Raw genomic sequence first — 19,523 nt, 5'->3', positions numbered from 1 at the left:
TCTTCTTCTTCTTCTTCTTCTTCTTCTTCTTCTTCTTCTTCTTCTTCTTCTTCTTCTTCTTCTTCTTCTTCTCTCTCTCTTCCCCTCCCTCCCTCCCTCCTTTCCTCTCCTCCCCACTTCACATGTCTTTCCATCCATCTATCTTTCTAGGGGTATGTCCATATAATATTGTGTGTGATGTGTGTATATACATATATATGTAAATATGTGTTTGTATATATGTATATATATTATATATATAACCAAACTCATGTATATGGAGATATAGACATATGTGTGCATATGTATATCCATATACCTATGCTCGTGTCCCTCTGGGGGAGGGATTATACCTTTGCCTCCATGTATGTGCTCTAGCTTGTATATGGATTTTTACTTGCTTGTGGCTTCTTGAATGTGTGTTGGTGCACATGTGTGGATATGGGAGCACGTGCTGCTGAGTAACACTCTTCCCAGCATCTTAGGCCTCTGAGGCTGGGAGCTGCCTGGTACTGGGATTACGGACACCGATTATCACATTGTCTCTCCACTATTTGGTCCCAGAGTTGGTGGCTACTTCCCTAGCCCTCTAGCTTGGGTCCTTTAGAGCCAGGGATGGCGTGTTCCCATCTCCCTGGTCCTCTCTCATAGAATGCAGATCCCATGGCTCTCAAGCTGCTGGAGATCCCTCCATCCAGCCTGAACCCTTACTTAGACTTGGAACAGGGGCATCCTGGGAAGTTGGGGGTAGTGATAGGTGTCAAGGACATACTGCATTGTAGGATTCTCCTACTCTGGTCCTTTCTCACCTGGGACAGAATCAGACCTAGGGATTGTGGTGGGTGAATCAGGGAGGCTTCCTCATCTCTTGGGCTCTATAGAAGCTCAAACCTTGGATTAGGAGCAAGGAGATAGATGCATAGTATTGTACCAGCTGTGCCATGCATTGCGTATCTTTGAGAAAGTCACTCTCCCCCTCTGGGCATCAATATTGTCCTCTGAAGAATAAGAGGATTGAGCTAGCCGAGTAATAAGGTCTCATCTGGCTCTGCATTCAGGGATGCTATGGGTTCAGACTCTTACATTCTCTGCTCTATGTCAATCACTCCCTGTGGTGCTCTGAGGGCTGGCAGGGGGCACAGTGTATACAGCATTGCCTGAGGCTAAGCCAGGAGTGACAGTTACTGGCTAGCCCTAGCCTCTGTGAGCCGTGGTGTGTGTGTGTGTGTATGCATGTGCGTGTATGAGTGTGTGTGACTTCAGGGGACCTCCATCCAGAGCTGTTTTCCCTTATCTCACCTTCCCAGTCTTGATACCCACCTGCTTCCCTCTCAGTCCCCCCTCAGATCCAGTCGGGCCCCCCGCTGATGAAGGTGCTAGCAGGCGAGAGCCTGGACTTGACCTGTGTAGCCACGGGAGACCCGGAGCCTCAGCTACGCTGGTCCAAAGATGGAGTCACTTTGCCGGGGAAGGATGGCTTTGGCCCTGCTGGCTCTATCCATTTCGAGTCCCTGCAGGTCTCAGATGCTGGAATCTACCACTGTGTGGCCTCAAATGGGGCGGGGGAGGATGCTTGGGAGCTGGAGCTGGAGGTGCTAGGTGAGTACTCTTAGAGGCATGCATATAGCTGAAGATTTGTTTCAGTTCTGGGACTCAGCCCTATTCCCTCCTGTGCTGGACTTTTCTCTCAGAGTAGGAGGCAGTGTAAAACAGTAGAAAGCGAGACTGTCCTAGCAGCAGAGAGCATACATTCAGATCCTACTTCTGATGCCTCAAGTCTTCCTCCAGGACCTTGGACAAACCGCTTAACCTCAGTTTCCTTATCTGAAAAGACAAGGGGGCTGGAGTAGCCCTCTGTGGCTCCTTTCAGTTTTAGGTCTATGGTATTAACCTTCTGGGTGGGCAGCATAGTGTCCCAGGGCCAGTCTGTGCTGGTGCCTCATGGTGGATGGCTCATGGAGGACACAGATTTCTACAGTTCTCAAGCAGCCAGGGTCCCATCCAGTCAGATTCCTTGCCTAGGCCTGGGTCAGGAGCACTATGGGGATTTGTGGGTGGTGATGGGTATACATGTGTACTACTTCCATTCTATTCCTGCTTCTCCTGTCCCAATTACACTAACAAGAGTGGTATACCTCCTTCCTCACCTTCCACCGGAATGTATTTCTGGCCATAGGCCAGTAGAAGCAGGAGGAAGTGTCCCACAAGTTGGGAATTCGAGATCTATTCTTCTGTCCCAGCATGTGCTGTGTCTGAGGACAGGTGGAGATGGGTGATTGCAATTCTCTCCCCTACCTTCTGCAGCTCCCCAAGGGTTAGGATGAATCATCATCCCAATCCCAACAGAGAGAGCAGGGGCAAAGGGGTCTGGAAGCTAAAGTGAGGCTATGGAATGAAATTATGGTCATGTCTCCCTTATGGCAGAACCACCACGCTTGGAAGCCAAGGGTACTGAAGCCCTTCTGGAGAGAGTGACCGGAGAGAATGCCAGCCTTCCCTGCCTGGTGACAGGTAAGACTTCACTGGCTAAGAAGTGAGGACAAAGCCCCTCCTGACTCACTGTGTGTGACTTTGGGCAAGTCCCTTTCCTTCCCTTGGTATTGGTTTCCCCTATTTGTAGAGTGAGAGGTTTAAACTAGATAGTTCAGACCCCTTCCAGGGAGTTTCTGGGGACTCTGTCTTAGGTGAGCTGAGAGGTTTAAGGCCTTATCTTATCACCTTATTAGTATCTTGTGGAAAGAGGATTCTGGTGAGAGGTGTCTGTCAAATTTGTCGGGGGGCAGGAAAGGGAGAAAAGACTGTCTTTTCTCCAGCTATCTTTTTTTTTAGGGTCTCCCCAGGGATGTACTGGTAAATGTTTAACAACTAGCTCTCTGAAAAGCACACCACCCTTTTGAAGTGTAATCTGCATTGTTAAATGCAGTTTAATGTTAAATAAATTTAATCTGCACATGTTCCCATCACTTTCCAAAATCTTCTAGATAATCAACAAAACAATAAATCAAGCCCTGATTCATAGCATTTACTGGATTTCTAAGACACAAATGCTCACACGGAAAATTTCGCTATCTTGGAGCTGGCTCTAGCATACCCCTGGTTCTCCCCACCCCTAGACGAGTCACCTTCCTGGGATATGTGGAAGAAGCCCTGCTTTTGGAGTCAGAAGACCTGGCTTTGACTTCAAGCTCTCTGCTACTTGTTAAATCTGGGTGACCTTGGGCAAGTCCCAAGTCTCCGTGCCTTAGTTTTCTCATGTGTGAATTGAGGGAGGTGAGTTGGGTGGCCTCTAAAGTCCTCTCTAGCCCTAATTCTAGGATTCTATCATCCTATTGTCTCAAGTCTATCCCCAGCCTAAAATCCTCCAGGTTCCCTATTTGCAAAAAAAATTTCCAAAAACTGAACAAAAACCCCTTGCTCACAGCGCCACCTCGTGGCCCCTGGAAGCACTTCTTCCTCCAGATGCTTTTGGTCGCTGTGTGAGGACCGTGCAGGGCTGGTCTCCTTTCATAACCTCTGTTCTGATGCTCTGGGTTTCCTGCCTGGTCATCACCCCACTACCTGGGGATCTTTTCCTCCTGACCATAATGAAAACTCCCATTTATAAAGCACCAAGTGGGTGCTCAATCATACGGACTGACTCACAGGAGGCAGTTGTGATGTGGTGGAAGCAGGGCTGGGAGGGGTGTCAGGAGATCCGGACAGAAGTCCCTAGCCTTGCCACTGACCAGTCAGTGTGGTGTCAAGCACCTGATCCAGAGGCAGAAGGCCTGGGTTTGATTCCTGGCTCTGCTACTTACTAGCCGCACATCTTTGGGCAAATGACTCTGGGACTCAGTTTGTCCATCCTTAAAATGGGGGGGGGGGGAGGTAGTCAGTAGGCAACGTGGTGCAGTGAAAGAGTGGCTGCAGCTGAAATCAGAGGACAAGTGCATGCAAATTTCAACTCTGGGTGGCCTTATATCCCCTAAGCTCACTGAATCTCAGTTTCCTCATCTGTAAAATGAGGGAGTTGACTCGATGATGTCCAGCTCTAAATTTTTGATTCTACCATTAGATCCTCCCTCAAGTTCTTCTCTTCTAGCCTTAAATTGAATGTCTTGGGTTGTAGGCACAAATGAAGTCAAACCTTAATGAAAGGGAATGGTATGGGGTGGCATTAGTAGAATGAGGCTGGCCTGGAGGAGAGCCAGGGAGATGATGGGGAAGAGAGTCTCATAACTAGCCCTGCCCCCTCCCTCCACAGAATGGAGCATGTCACTGCCCCTCCCTGCCAGGTATCAGCTTAGTCCCTCCCAGGGACCCTGGGAACAATGTCAGATCGTCTGCTAAGAATGGGCTTCCATTGCTGCTGAGATAAATGATAGATACAACCTGGGCTATTATTAATACTAACAAGCATTTACAATTAATATTAGCCTTTATAATAAGAAATGATGGTGTGTGAATATGTGATTAAGGCTTGGTGGGTGCTGAGCTGTGAATTCTGGGGCGAAGCCAGAGGGATTCAGAAAGGGTCTCTCTGCCTTTGGGTAGAACTGCAGTCAGGGAGACCTGAGTCCGAATCCAACCTCGGACAATTTCACAGCTAGAAATTAATCTCTGCCTGCCTCAGTTTATGCAACTGTAAAATGGGGACAATAACTGTACCTACCTCCATGGGTTGTTGTGAAGAACAAATGAGATAATACTGGTAAAGTGGTTAGTACAGGACCTGGCACATAGTAGATACGTAAGAAGTCCTTATTTCCTTTCTTTTCTCATTCACTACCATACCCCATGGAAAGCGTCATGATTCATGCATTCATTTATTCATTTGGCAAGTCTTTCCTGAGCACCTACTGTGTTTCAGACCCTGTACTAGGTGAAATGGGAGATATTTATGCAGATATTTAGACCACAATCCCGTCTGCAAAGAGTTTTCCGTTTAGTTGAGGACTCAAACAACGTACTTCTGAAAAGTTAGACTGCCACAAGACAGTTTTCTGTTATGTCCCAGATGAGTGGTACAACTAGTAATGCTACAGGATCCTAGAGGAAGGGTCGGGGTGGGGTCATCAGGAAAGGGTTCAGGGAGGAAGTGGGGCTTCAGCTAGAGCCTGCAAGCATGGACGGCATCAAGACCAGGAGGCAGAACGGCCTTGGCCTTGGCCTCAGAAGACCTGGCCTCAGTTCTAGTTCTGCTCTCAATTAGCTCTGTGACCCAGGGTTAACTATTTGTCCCTTCCTAGGCCCCAATTTATCATCTATGAAATGATAAAGATATTGAATTAGCTCATCTGTAAGTTTCCTTCCAAGTCTAAATCCTATGATCCTATTAACTGTGAGCAAAAGCTTGGTGGCATTTCAAATTCAACAAATAAATGCCTACTGTGTGCAAGCAACTATGCTAAGTGCTGAGGTGGGTGGTAGAGGTGTTGAGAAGCCTGGAGCAGTCTGAACAGTGGATTCTTTTTTTTTTTTGGAGGAGGGAAGGCAGGGCAATTGGGGTTAAGTGACTCACCCAAAGCCACACAGCTAGTAAGTGTGTCAAGTGTCTGAGGCCTGATTTGAAGTCAGGTCCTTCTGACTCCAGGACCAGTGCTCTATTCACTGCACCACCTAGCGGTCCCTGAGCAGTGGATTCTGATGACTCCTTTCTCTCTCCCTTTCCCCCAGGGACTCCACAACCCCGAGTGATCTGGCGGAAGGGTTCAGCCCCAGAGCCCCTGAATAGCCGTCCAGGCCTGTCGATCTTAAATGAGAGTTCTCTGTTCATTGCTTCAGTCTCATCCCATGACAGTGGAGACTATGAGTGTCAGGCCACCAACGAGGTGGGCTCAGCGTCGAGGAAAGTCAAGTTGGTGGTGTATGGTAAGAGGGGAACCTGTGAAGGGGCATAGAGGGAGGGTGGGCCCAGAAGGAGAAGCTGAGGGATCTGGGATGGAAAAGAGACAGTCTTCCTGTGGCCTTGATTGTTGAGGGGTGGATGGGCTGATAGTGTGTGCAAAAGCTTCAGGTCATTTTAAATTATTTTTGAAATTTTATCTCAAAACCTTTTTTTGCACTTAATAGCATTTTATTTTTTCCCAATTACATGTAAAGATAATTTTCAACATTCATTTTTAATAAGATTTTGACTTCCATTTTTCTCCCTCCCTCTCTTCCTTGCCCCGTTCCCCAAGACAGCAAGCAATCTGATATGTTATACATGTAAAATCATGTTAAATATATTTCCTCATTAGTCATGTTATGAAAGAAGAATCAGAACAAAAGGGAAACACGATGAGAAAGAAAAAATGTGAAAATAGTCTGCTTCGAATTACATTCAGACTCCATAGTTCTTTCTCTGGATATGGATAGCATTTTTCATCGTGAGTCTTTTGGAATTATCTTGGATCATTGTATTGCTGAGGAGAACCGAGTCTATTATAATTAATGACTGTACAATATAGCTGTTACTGTGTACAATGTTCTCTTGATTCTGCTCACTTCACTCAGCATCAGTTCATGTAAGTCTTTCTAGGTTTTTCTGAAATCTGCCAGCTCGTCATTTCTTATAGCACAAGAGTATTCCATTGCATTATCTTAAAACTTTTACTGATACCTTCTTAAATTTTTTTAATTTTTAAATTTTTTGATGCCTTTTTTTTCCTGTATTTTTGGAGGGGAGAAGGCGGGGCAATTGGAGTTAAGGGACTTGCCCAAGGTGTCTGAGGCCGGATTTGAATTCAGGTTCTCCCGATTCCAGGGTTGGTGCTCTATTCACTGCACCACCTAGCTGCCCCAATGCCTTTTTTTAGAAAAAAAAAATAATGACCTTGTTTAGCCCTTCTGTTGGAGCAAAGAAAAATAGTTAAACCCAATTGGTAAAATGTCTTTGTCTGATTGTGCAATATACTCTGCGCCCATAATTCTCCACCTCACTACCAAGAGGGGAGAAATGTATTTCATTTTCTGTCCCTTGGGTCCAGAAATGATCTTTGCAGCTCATCTAACTTCAGTAACTTTTTAGTGCTAAATTAGTGTAGTCACTGCAGAGATTGCTCTCCTGGCTCTAGTAACTTGACCCTGCATCTGTTCAAGTCAAGTCAGACAAGGAGTCATTAAATAACTACTATGTACATGATGGGCTCTGTGCTAAGTGTTGGAGAAATAAGGAAAAGCAACAGCAGTGGTACTTCTCAAGGACCTCCCGGTACAATGGGGAGATAACATGCAAACAGCTGTGTACAGACAAGACATGTGCAGGATAAACTAGAGAAAGCATTAAGGGGGACTGAGAAAACTTCTTTCAGAAGGGGAGGGGTTTAGTTGAGATTTAAAAGGAGCCAGGAGGTGGGGATGAGGAGGAAGAGTGTTCCAGGCTTGGGGGGCAGCTGGAGAGAATACGGGGAACCCAGAGATGGAGTGGCTTGTTTGGGGAACAGCCAGGAGGCAGGCGTCACTGGACTGAAGGGTATGGTTAGCCCTTCCACATCTGACTTTCCCCATCACAGTTTCAATATATTTTGGGTCAGCATAAGAAATTAAATGGGAATTTGGGGGGAGTTTTGTGGGAGCCACAGATGACATGCAAAGGCCAGAAGATGACACAGAGCCTATCAATTACCAAAAAGTTAACCCAGATTTTGCAATAAAGTACTGCAAATATCCCATAAAAGGAAGAGAAAAAAATCAGACTTTTTCTCTGGCATGAAGGGAGAACCAAAACATTTTATGCAGATTTTCCAGATTGGCGAAGGGGGGAAAGGGGGACGTCCCTAGTCCCTGCAATGTGGAAGGCATAACTTACATGGGGAAGGGGTAGGAGGTGTAAGAAGACTGGAAAGGTAGGAAGAAGTCAGGTTATAAAGGTCTTTATAAGCCAAAATAAGGATTTTCTATTTGATCCTACAGGTGATAGGAAGCCACTGTAATTGATTGACTAGGGGGATGATGTGATCAGACTTGTGCTTCAGGATGATCACTTTGTTATTTGTGTGACCTTGGGCAAGTCATTTTCCCTGTCATGGCCTCAGTTTCCTCATCTGTAAAATTAGGACATGATGATCTCTAAGGTCCCTTCCAGCTCTAAATCTATGACCCTGTGAATTTACGAGGTTGGACAAGAGTAGTAGAAGGTTGAGGGTGAGTTCCAGAGAAGTAAGTTCAGGTCAGAGTGAGAGGCTTAGTAAACATTTTTACCTCCTCTCCTGTGCGCTCCTTCTTTCCTTCCTGTGTTTTTAGTGTCCATCAGTTGGGAGAATGGCTAAACAAATTACAACACATGGATTTAATGGAATACTATTGGGTTATGAGAAAGATAAAAGGGGCCATTAGAAAAACTTGGGAAGACCTATATGAACTGGTGAATGAAGTGAGTAGAAGTCAAAGAGCAAATTATACTCCAACAACATTGTAAAAAAAAATTTTTGAAAGACTTAAGAACTCTGATCAATGCAGTGGTAAACCATGATTTGGGAGGACCAATGATGAAGGACGCTGCCTCCTGATAGATAGATGATGGGCTCAGGTGCACAATGATCCATGCATTTTTGGATATGACCAATGTGAAAATTTCTTTTGTTTGACTCTGCATATTGTTTTGATTTTCTTCTTTTTTTCCATTCTAAATTGGGAGGTGGTGGGAAGGAGAGGAAATAAGTGCTTAATAGAAAAATAAAACAAAATAAAACCCAACGAGCAGGGGAATAGAGGGGATGCCTGTTATAGAAATAACTCAGCAAGTAGATTACTGAACTTGGAGTTGGAGGGTCTGGCTTTTGAGACCCTAGGTCTTTCTGAACCTCAGTTTCCTTATCTGTAAATGAAAATATTGAACGAAATAAGCTTATCTAGTCTAGACCTAAAGCGTAAATGGACATCAGAGGCCATCTAGTCCATCCTCTCATTTTACAGATAGGAATCTAAACCCCAGAGAGGGGGCTTGACTTACCCAAAGTCACACAGCCAATGATCTCCAGAGTTAGGATTTGAACTCTGGGCCTGAGAAATTTCCACTGTACTATGCTCTTCAGGTCCACTCATGCTCTAGATCCCATGACACCTAAGAAGCCCTGGGAATTCCCTCATTATAAGGCTTAGCCCCTGCTTCCTCTTTCTCAGTGCCCCCTCACATCCGGGAAGAGGAACAGAGACTCAATGTGTCCACCATGGCTGGCAAGCCCCTGACTCTGGACTGTGATGTGAGCGGCTTCCCTACCCCTGCTATCACCTGGTACAAGGATGGTCAGCTAGTGAGTACTGCCTAGCACCAAGGGGCCTCAAGTGGAGAGGGTCTGGGTCTGGCCCCAGGGTGATGGGGGATGGAGGTGGGATGTCAAGCCAGAATGAAGGGCAATGAGAAAAGGGTTTCTGAAATCATGGGGTGGGACGCAGCCCTTCTCTTTGACCTCAGGTGCTCCTTAATCTCCTTGCCCAGGTGTCTGAGGACAGCAGGCATCACTTCCCAGACGGTGCTCAGTCCCTGCACTTCCCCCAAGTCCAGAAGGGTGACTCGGGCCTCTACACCTGCCAAGCCGTGAACCGAGCTGGGGTGGCTCAGAAGGAAGTCAATCTCCTTGTGCTGAGTGAGTGATCTCTCTCAGCCTCCTTAGCTGGGAGACTGGGGGATGCCCATAGCTCTGCCTCTTCCATCCTGCTTTTTTCTGGACCCAGAGAGGATGGAGCTAGGCTCTCATCATCCTCTGCTTGATGGGTAGTGACTAAAAGACTCACCCCATTCTTTGTTCCCTGGGTCTCCTTTCTGCCCACTTCTCCCCTCTCTACCCCCCCCCCCCCCATCACTACCTCCCTTTCCCTCTCTTTCCCAGTACCACCTTCAGTACATGGAGCAGGGACAGCTCAGGAGGTGTCCCGTCTGGCTGGCTTGGATGTACAGCTGCAGTGTCACACTTCAGGAGTGCCCCTGCCCCAGGTGGAATGGACCAAGGATGGGCAGTAAGTGCCTCAGACGCCTGAGCCAGTGTTCTTTACGCTGTTCCACATTCTAGGTTCCTTTGAGCTCTAAATGCTCTGAAGCCTATGAAGCCCTGGGGAGTCTGCAGGTAGCAGGCTTAGCCTTGTGCTTTCCACTTAGAAGGTCTATTTGGTCCTTGGGTCTCAATGGTCTCTCCTCCTGACGTCCTCTCTAGTATGGGTCTAACATCCACATACGGTATTGAATGTGGAGTTTGATGGGAGCTCCCCAGATTGTCAATCTGGTGACCGGGAGTGTGGTCGGGGTGATTTTGAGAACAAAATAGAGACCATGTTAGATGCTTGGCATGTTCCATCCATCCTGAGGTTCAGAAAAGGCCCTGCTGCAGCCCCACTCTTTGCCTAAGATGAATAACGTTCCCTTACTTGGTGAATTATTCAACAAGCCTTTCATAGTGTGTGTCCATAGTAAGACCTTTTACTAGAAACCTGAGCACAAAGATTCTGCTTAGTGGTGAGAGAGGGCTCACTCATGTGAAACAATTAAGAAACTGTGCAAGGGTGGCTAGGTGGCACAGTGAATAGAGCACTGGCCCTGGAGTCAGGAGGACCTGAGTTCAAATACAGCCTCAGACACTTAAGTAACCCCAACTGCCAAGAAAGAAAGAAAGAAAGGAAAAAAGAAAGAAACTGTGCAAGACAGTGTTTGCTTAAGAACTAAGTGACTAGTACTGAAGGTAGATTCACAAGAAGGTTTCAGAGGAGAGAAAGATGCCTGTGGACTGGGATGATCAAAGATTTCATGGAGCAAGTAGGACTATAGCAGGTCCTTGAAGGCCTTGAATAGAGTTTGGATAGGGGAGAAGAGAAGAGGAAGAGAAGGGCACTCCAGGTAGTGTGGAACACAGAGGCAGGAAGATCCAAAGCATTTTGGGAGTGTGTTTGGGGAAACACTGTGTGAGGAGCCTAGAAGGGCATGCTTGGGCCAAGTTGCAAAGGGGCTCCCAAATGTCAGGCCCAGGAGTCTGAACTTAATCTAATAAGTAATGACAGGCCTGTTCTTCACCACCCATGGGGAAAATGTCTAATGCTCTAACTTCCTGGACTTTAGCCCAGGGTTCAGATGTCAGCCTCCTTAATGGGAAGAGCAGTATATTTGGAATCAGAGGACCCAGGTTCAAATCCCATCTCTTCTACTTACTACTTGTGTGACTGGTGTTAGCTTTTGTGGTTTCTGATTCCAGATCTGTAAAATGAGGGGTTTGGGACCAGATGTTCCTTTTTAGTTCCTTTTTAGCTCAAAATCAACGATTCCGTGATTCTTGCCCAGCCTCTTTTCCTGCCTTGTTCCTGGGCCTTAATCCTGTCTTCCCCAACACTTTCCCTAGGCCCGTACCCCCAGGCAATCCTCATATTCAGCTCTTAGAGGATGGGCAGGTTCTCAGGATCCCCAGTAGCCACCTGGGGGATGAGGGTCATTATCAGTGTGTGGCCTTCAGCCCAGCTGGCCAGCAGGCCAAGGATTTCCAGCTCAGCATTCATAGTAAGTACCTTTGTCACTTTCTTATCTACTGCCATCACGAGTGGCATAGCACAGAAATCTTACCACTTGGTGTTGGGCACCTGCTTCAGGGCCAGGGACCAGCCCTTCAGGCCACATTGGTGAAAGGTCCTGAAAGCTAGTCCTGCCCTGGCTTGGAGGGTGGTTGCCTATTAGGTCACAGCCCAAGTGGAGTGAGGGGAGTGGGGGGTAGGGGAAATGAAGCCCGTCAGCATTGTGTTGCATGTTGGCCTGGTCTCTGCTTTAGCATATTTCTTGTGCTGGCATCTTCCCCGTGTCACATCTGCCATGCCAGCTTGGCTCCTAGCACTGCTATCTGTCTGCCACTCTAGAAAGAACAGCCCTGGCTGCCCTCCAGGTGCCTGTCACAGCTCTCTATGACCTAGGCCTCCCTCTGTCCCCTCTCAGCACCCCCTACCATCTGGGGCTCCAATGAGACAGGCGAGGTGGCCGTCATGGAAGACCATGTGGTCCGCCTTCAGTGTGATGCCCGTGGTGTCCCCACCCCTACCATCACCTGGTTCAAAGATGGGGACCCCCTCCATGCCGGCACCCAGGTGGCTTATGCCAAAGGGGGGCGGCATTTACAGCTGGGGAAGGCCCGGGTCTCAGACTCTGGGCTGTACACCTGCCAGGCCAGCAATGCAGCAGGAATAGCTGAGAAGGCTGTGAGGCTGGATGTCTATGGTGAGCTGACTCCCAGGGAGGGTGGGGAGAGAATATGGCATGAGGGTGGGCAGGGGAAAGAGCAGGGAGGACGAGATTCAGGAGCAAGAAGTTTGCTCTGAGGCTTGGCCCTCTAAGCCTATCTCCTCGCCCTAGAGCAGGGGTTCCAGTATCAGTAACCCCCTGTGCCCTCATCACACTGAACTTGCTCTGCAGGGAGCAGCTGTGGGTCTATGGGATGGCATGGGATCAGGCAACAGGGACTCATGTCGGTGGGACTAGGGGCCCTCTGTAAACTTTGGAAGAGCAAGGCGTCCCATTTCACCCACCGGGGAACACTAAGAGAACCCATTCTTTGTATGAGGTGGAATAAACTGGAAATTCATTAGGCCAATAAAGATTCTGAAGGACTCCTGATGGACTGATCTACAGGGAGCTGTTAAAGAAAGCTGGGGCATTTGTGGGCCATCCCTAACCCTGGAGGTTGCCGTCAGCTCCAAGGGCAGCTCCCTTCAGCTTGGTCCCAGGGTCCCACAGCACTATCAGGGCAGGACTAGCTGGCTCCACTTTTATTTTTCAAGGCCCTTCTTTGGGAGGAAAATGAATTTGAGTTTTGTCTCTTCCTGGTTTTGCCATCATTAGTTCCCTGCTACCAGAGTGAGGACTTCAGGCATCTTTACTCCCTCTCTTTCCCTCTCCTCTCTTCCTTCCCAGATATATACTTTTTCTCTGTCCTTAAGACTGGGCATGAGTAGTGATATTCTTAACATTAGCGGATTTGAGCAGTCCTATTCCTCTAACCATGGATTGGTCCACAGGTAGAGATGTAAGGTCCCTTGCCTAACATTCCAAAACTCCAGAGGGGAAAGGGGGTGAGATACCTCTTTCTAACTCTGAGAGCCTCCCTACAATGAAGCCTCCATTTCCTCTCCAGTTCCACCCAGCATCGAGGGTGCTGATGGAGGACCACTGGTGGTAAAGGCAGTGGCTGGGAGACCCCTGGCCCTGGGGTGCTCAGCGACTGGCCATCCACCACCCACCCTCACGTGGCACCAGGATGGGAACCCATTGACAGAGAACAATGGGACATGGCTCCAGGAGGGGGGACGAATGCTGAGGCTGGAGAGTGTGACAGAGGCAGCTTCAGGCCATTATAGCTGTTTGGCCAATAGCCCTGCTGGGGAAACAGTGCTCCATTACCTGGTAGAGGTGCAAGGTAAGTGGCTCCTTCTAGGTGACCGGAGTGTGGGTCCAGAGCACTGAGGTCATTGTTATCAGGACATCCTACTGACCTTCATGGGATACTGGGGGCCTTTGGGGAAGGTGCCACCTTGGGGATTGCTCAGGTAGTGTCACCAGGGAACTCAGATTAATTGTCATTGATTAATTAATTGATTGATTGCCATTGTCAAATTGTCCTGCTTTCCTTCATTTTCATTCATTTGTTCCAGGCAGCTTAACGTAGTAGAAAGAGTACTGTACTTGAAGTCAAAAGACTCAGGTTCGAATCCTGGCTCCAACTAGCTCTATAATCCTAGACAAATCACTTGCCCCTTCTGAGTCTTGGTTTCCTCATCAATAAAATGGGAATAATAATACTATAGACCTTACAGAGTTATGGGAAAATTAAGTAAGTTCAAGGTTATTGTTTACTCATTTAACAAAGCTAATGAAGTGCTCCCCAAATACTCTGCAGAGTTCTGGGCTCTGGGAATGTGCTGGACAGAGCAGAGGGAATGGAGTAGGAGAGATGAGAATTGGCCCTATTTCTTCACACACACAATGCTGTCTGTTTCTCCAAACATTTTCCTAGTTAGTATTTTATCTGATCAGTCGATAGAAGTTAACTACTCTGTGACAGGGACTGCATGTAGGATACAAGTAAAAAGAATGAAACAAGTCCTATTTGCAAGGGTCTTAATGTGTTTATAGCATTCCTCTGTGGAAGGTTTGTCTTGATTTTTGTCCAGCCCTATGGTTTCTTTGGTTCAGGGAACTCCTGGTGAGGAACCCCCCTCTACCAATACTTATCGGTAATCTCCAGCTGCAGAGACTTTCTCAGGGTCACACAGGAAATACGTGTCAGAGGAGGGACTTGAATCTAGGTCTCCCTGATTCCCAGGCCAGCTCTCTATTCACTAGCCACAATAAATAGAGATGGTATTATCCCTATTTAGCTCAGACTCAGACTTGGGTAAAGTGTTTGCCTAAGGTCACAGGGCCCCAGTTTGAGTCTCCTGACTTCCAGTTCAGTGTCATTTCCCTGCCACTACAAAGTGGTGTCCCCCTGTCCCTAGGGATGGTGAGATGTACACCTTAGGATCAGCTACTGCAGTGATGTCAAATGCAAATTGAAATGGAGACACTAAATAGTACACAAGAATCCCTGCTGGCCTCATATGGACTTAGAAAACCACATATCAACATTATCTATGTTCTGCTTTTTAAAATCTTTTTTTGTTAAGTATTTTCCAATTATGTTTTAGTCTGATTCTGGCCTCACTTAGAGTCTAGTGTTTGACACCCGTAAATAGGAAGTGACTGGGGGTGGGGTTGGAGGGAGGAGGCATTGCCTGGTCAGCTGGCACCATTCATTTGACTGTATGTCCTGTCCCCAGTGCCCCCACAGCTGCTGGTAGGAGAAGGCTCAGGACAGGTGACTACTGTTAAGGGACACTCCTTGGAGCTTCCCTGTCAGGCCACAGGTTCCCCGACTCCGACTGTACAGTATGTATGGAGAGGTGGGGGGTGGGGTGAGGGGACATTGCAAGTAGAAGGGAATTTGTACCTCTTGGGTGTCAAGAATGTATTTTCCCTAGCATTGCCCTCCTAGGCCCAGTAAGCGCAGAGTTGAGAACTCTTCATGGAGAGCTATTCCTGTGTTCTCCTATGCCATGAGGGTGGGAAGGGCCTATTGGGTATCCCTGGCCAAAGAAAGAAGGGTGGAGGCTGAGGTCAGTAATCAGATTGTGCTGGAAGATGAAACCCTGCAAGTTTACCTAAGGAACCTTGGGTTCTGACTGCCTAGTGTTGCTTCCTCAGTGCTCATTTTTGCCATTGGAAGGGTACCAAGGGTACCATGATGTGCCTCTGCTGTTCCAGTTAGGCGGCACAGTGGTTAGAGTACTGGCCCTGGAATCAAGAGGACCTGAGTTCAAATCTCACTTCAGATACTTATTAGCTGAGTGGCACTGGGCAAGTCCCTTAACCTTTTTCTGCCTCTGTTTCCTTATCTGTAAAATGGAGATATTAATAGCACCTTCCTCACGGTGAGGTGCAAATTACATAGCATATAAAGCACTTTGCAAACCTCACCTCCCTATATTAATTCTAATTATTATTACTTCCTACCCCTCACCCCACTCCCACTCTGAAACATGGATTCTCAGATGGCTGCGGAGTGGCCGGCCTGCCAAGGAGTTGGCTGGTGTGGACATATCCACAGATGGGGCCATGTTACGAATTGGCCATGTGGAGCCACACCACAATGGGCTCTTCGCCTGCCAGGCCACCAACGAGGCTGGCACCGCTGGGGCCGAGGTGGAGGTGTTGGTGCACGGTAAGCATAGGGGATGTGGCCTGGTGGGAGAGAGATGGGGGCACTCCACTGGAGATTCATTGATGCATCTTGGCCCAGCCTGCCATGGTGACTGGGGTAGGGGGTTCTTTGGTCACCCTTTTGGTGATCTATCTTATTGAGGGCCAGCCCAGGGAATGGAATGGGGGTAGATAGTTCTGGGGGAGATGTTTTTGGACTATCCATAAATAAAGAATGAGTTTAAAGGCCTTAACCTCAGCTGGGTTCAGGAAAGAAAAGACTGATCCCTGGTACTCTCTAGTACCTCAGAGCCCTTCTCATTGTCTCACTTAATCTTTATAATACTCCTATGAACATCTCCACTTTGCAAATGAAGCTCTGGCACAGAGAAGAAGGGACTTACCCCAGACTACCCAGCAAGGGAGGGGGGGGCAGGCAGGGAGCCACAGTCACAATGAAGGTCTCTGGACTTTCAGGCCAGTGCCTTTTCTTTTCTATCATAAGTGCAGTGGACTGAGCAGGACAGAGTTAGGAGACTGGGTTTAAATACTGGCTCTGCCACTTACTGGCTGTTTGATCCTGTGCAAGGCACTTAGCAGAAACTCAGTGTCTTCATCTGTAAAATGGGAATGAAATATGTATATTACCTATCTCCCAGGGCTATTGTGGAGAAGTTGCTTTGGAAACCTTAAAAGTCTTTTAGAAGCAAGAGTCAGTCAGTAAACACTTATTAAGTGTGTCCTATGTTCCAGGCACTGTTCTAAGTGCTAGGGATACAAAAAGAGACAAAAAACAGTTCCTGCCCTCAGGGAGCTCACAGTCTGATAGAGGAGACAACTGGTAAACAAATATGTACAAACAAGCTACATACAGGATGAATAGGAAATAATTAACAGAGGGAAGAACTGTGATTAAGAGGGGGTGGGGAAAGGCTTCCTTGAAGTAAGCCAAGGAGGTCAGTAAGTGGAGAGATGAGAAGAGATCAGAGCATTCCAGCATGAGGGACAGCCAGAGAAAATGCCTGAATTTGGGAGATGGAGGACCTTGTTTATGGAACAGCAAGTGTCCCCAGATTGAAGAGAACAAGGTAGGAAGTAAGGTGTAAGAGGACTGGAAGGTAGAAGGGAGCAAGCTTATGAAGGGTTTTGAATGTCAAACCGAGGATTTTGTTTTTGATCTTGGAAGTGATAGGGAGCCATTAGAGTTTCTTGAGGGGGGAAGGGTGTGTGGCGTGGTTGGGGCTGCATTTTAGGAAAATCACTTTGGTGGCTGAATAAAAGAGGGATTGGAGTGGGGAAGAGACTTGAGGCAGGCCAGTCACCGACAGGGTATTGCAGTAGTCCAGGCTGGAGGTGATGAGGCCCCATACTAGGGTGGTGGCAATGTCAGAAGAGACAAGGAGGCATACTGGAGAGATGTTGCAAAGGTGAAATCAACAGGCCTTAGCAACGGATTGGATGTGGGGAGTGAGAGATAGTGAGGAGTCAAAGCCACCCAGGTTGTGAGCCTGAGGGACTGGGAGGATGGTCTCAATATGACTGTAACAGGGAAGGTAGGAAGTAGCAACCATTTAGGGAGAAATAATGAGTTTGGCTTTGAACACGTTGAGTTTGAGATGTCTACTGAATGTCCAGTTTGAGATTTCTAAAAGATAGTTGGAGATGCAAGAATGGGCATCAGCAGAACATTTGGGGCAGGATGGGTAGATATGAAAATCATAAACATAAACTGGAAAATAAGCTATACAGACAATGGTGTATGGAAATTTATCTTGCCCTACAGGAAAAGAGAAGGGAAGGGGACAGGAGAAGGGGTGTGTGATAGAAGGGAGGGCAGATTGGGAGAAGGGGTAATCAGAATTCATGCCATCTTGGGGTAGGGGAGGGGAGATGGGGAGAAAATTTGGAACTTAAAATCTTGTGGAAGTTAATGTTGAAAACTAAAAATTAATTAAAAAAAAAGAAAATCATCAGCATAGAGATGGAAACTAAAGTCATGGGAGCTGATGAAATCACCAAGTGAAGTAATATAGAGGGAGAAGAGAAGAGGGTCTAGGACTGACTTCTGGAGGACACCTGTGGGGTTAAAGATTCCAGTCTGGATGAAGACCCAGCAGAAGAGACAGAGAAGGAGTGGGTGGGAGAAGACCCAGGGGAGAGCGATGTTCTGAAAACCTAGAGAGAAGAGAGCACCGAGGAGGAGAGGGCGATAACAGCGTCACAGGCTGTGCAGAGATCGGGGAGAAGGAGGATTGAGAAAAGGCCACTAGGAGATCACTGGTCACTTTGGAGAGAGCAGTTTGGATGGGATGATAAAGTCAGAAGACTGATTGTGAGGGATTAAGAAGAGAGTGAGAGGAGAGGAAGTGGGAGCATCTACTGTGAGCAGCCTTTCAAGAAGTTTAGCCACAAAAGGAGAAGAGATACAGGATGATAAGGGGATGGATGGATCAAGTGAGGATTTTTATTTCAGGATGAGGGATATGTGGGTGTTTTTCTAGGCAGTAGAGAATGGGCCAGTAGAAAAGGAGAGACACATGAGAGAGTAGGAATGACTGAGGGGATGATCTGTTGAAAGAGATGAGATGGGAGGGGATCCCTTCAGCAGGTAGAGGGGTTAGCTTTGGTAAGGAGGAAGGCAAGCTCATATTGTGATACAGGGATGAAAGAGGAGAGAGTGGCAGAAGGCATATGAATGAGGAGATGAGGAGGAGGGGAGAAGAGGGAGCTCATGGCAAATGGTCTTAATTGTTTTCTGTAAAAGGAGGCAAAATTCTCCAGTGTGCAGCTAGGAGGAGGAGGAGCCATGGGAAGTTTGCGGAAGGGTGAAAAGGTTTGGGAGAGCTTCTGTGGGGAATGGGATTATGAGTTGATGAAGGAGAGGTAGAAGGACTGCAGATCCTCCCAGGTCATGGTCTCTGGGTGACCTCACCCCTTCCCAGTGAGGGGTGGGGGATTCCAATGCCTCTCTGAACTGTTGCCTTCATTTTCTCTCTTCCTGGTGCAGAGCACCCATCAGTTACCATCCTGGAGGGTGAGAACCTCACAGCCCCTTTCCTCCAGCCAGTGACGATCCAGTGTGTGGCAACTGGGATGCCCGTGCCAAGCCTCAGCTGGTGGAAGAATGGGGTTTCTCTGGTGACCACAGGGGGCAACTTGCAGGTAAGCTCCAGGGTTCCTGAAGGTGGGCATCTCAGATGCCAGGCAGTTTTATAGCAGTGATCTGGGCTTCTGGCCCTGCTTCAGACCCACTGGTGGGATGGGAAGGCTGGGGAATGAACAGCAGGTGTTGAAGGTGACTTCTGTCAGGGGAAAGTGCTGCTTTGGGTACCTGTCCTGGGTGGGATGGGATGGCCGTAGCTTCATGCTGGGGAATGGGAATCAGTGTGCTACAATTGAAAGAGCTATGGAGTCAGAAGACTCTTGCCCTACAGGAAAATAGAAGAGAAGGGGACAGGAGAAGGGGTGTGTGTGAAAGAAGGGAGGGTAGATTGGGAGAAGGGGAGAAAGTTTGAAACTTAAAATCTTGTGGAAGTGAATGTTGAAAACTAAAAATTAATTAAAAAAAAAGAAAATCATCCGCTTAGAGATGGAAACTAAACCCATCGGTTCAAATCCAGACTCTGGCAATTACTAGCTGTGTGACCTTGGGGCCAATCTCTTAATCTTTCTGGGCTTCATATTCCTCATCTGTTTAAAAAAAAAGGTTGGGGTAGATTGGTCTCCAAGGTTCCCTCCAGCCCTGTATCTACACTCCTAGGCTCTTGTGTTTCATTGTATAACTTACACCTCTCTGACTCCCTACTGTTTAGGGCAGATTCTTGAGAGTCAGGAGGTCTGACCGCAGGGTAGAGAATACACTTCTCAGCTTCTGCCTTCTGAC

At 47.5% G+C, this 19,523-nt stretch overlaps 1 protein-coding gene across 1 annotated transcript in view; it reads left to right on the top strand.

Moving 5' to 3' along the window:
- The window catches only part of HMCN2 (hemicentin 2), a 186,074-nt gene that overhangs the window by 80,228 nt on the left and 86,323 nt on the right, over window positions 1-19,523 (top strand). Inside the window, 12 exon segments of the mRNA XM_069069359.1 lie at window positions 1,315-1,578; window positions 2,404-2,490; window positions 5,635-5,829; window positions 9,064-9,194; window positions 9,380-9,527; window positions 9,771-9,897; window positions 11,265-11,419; window positions 11,846-12,124; window positions 13,038-13,319; window positions 14,722-14,830; window positions 15,493-15,662; window positions 18,648-18,802. Of these exon segments, the coding sequence (XP_068925460.1) occupies window positions 1,315-1,578; window positions 2,404-2,490; window positions 5,635-5,829; window positions 9,064-9,194; window positions 9,380-9,527; window positions 9,771-9,897; window positions 11,265-11,419; window positions 11,846-12,124; window positions 13,038-13,319; window positions 14,722-14,830; window positions 15,493-15,662; window positions 18,648-18,802 (2,102 nt within the window).

The sequence above is a fragment of the Petaurus breviceps genome, unplaced genomic scaffold (assembly GCF_028583685.1).
Source record: "Petaurus breviceps papuanus isolate PSGF00001 unplaced genomic scaffold, PetGlider_PUasm1.0 90779, whole genome shotgun sequence".
In the NCBI taxonomy this organism is placed as follows: Eukaryota; Metazoa; Chordata; class Mammalia; order Diprotodontia; family Petauridae; genus Petaurus; species Petaurus breviceps.
The sequence above is the reverse complement of the archived record's forward strand: the minus strand, read 5'-3'. Positions and strand labels throughout refer to the sequence as shown.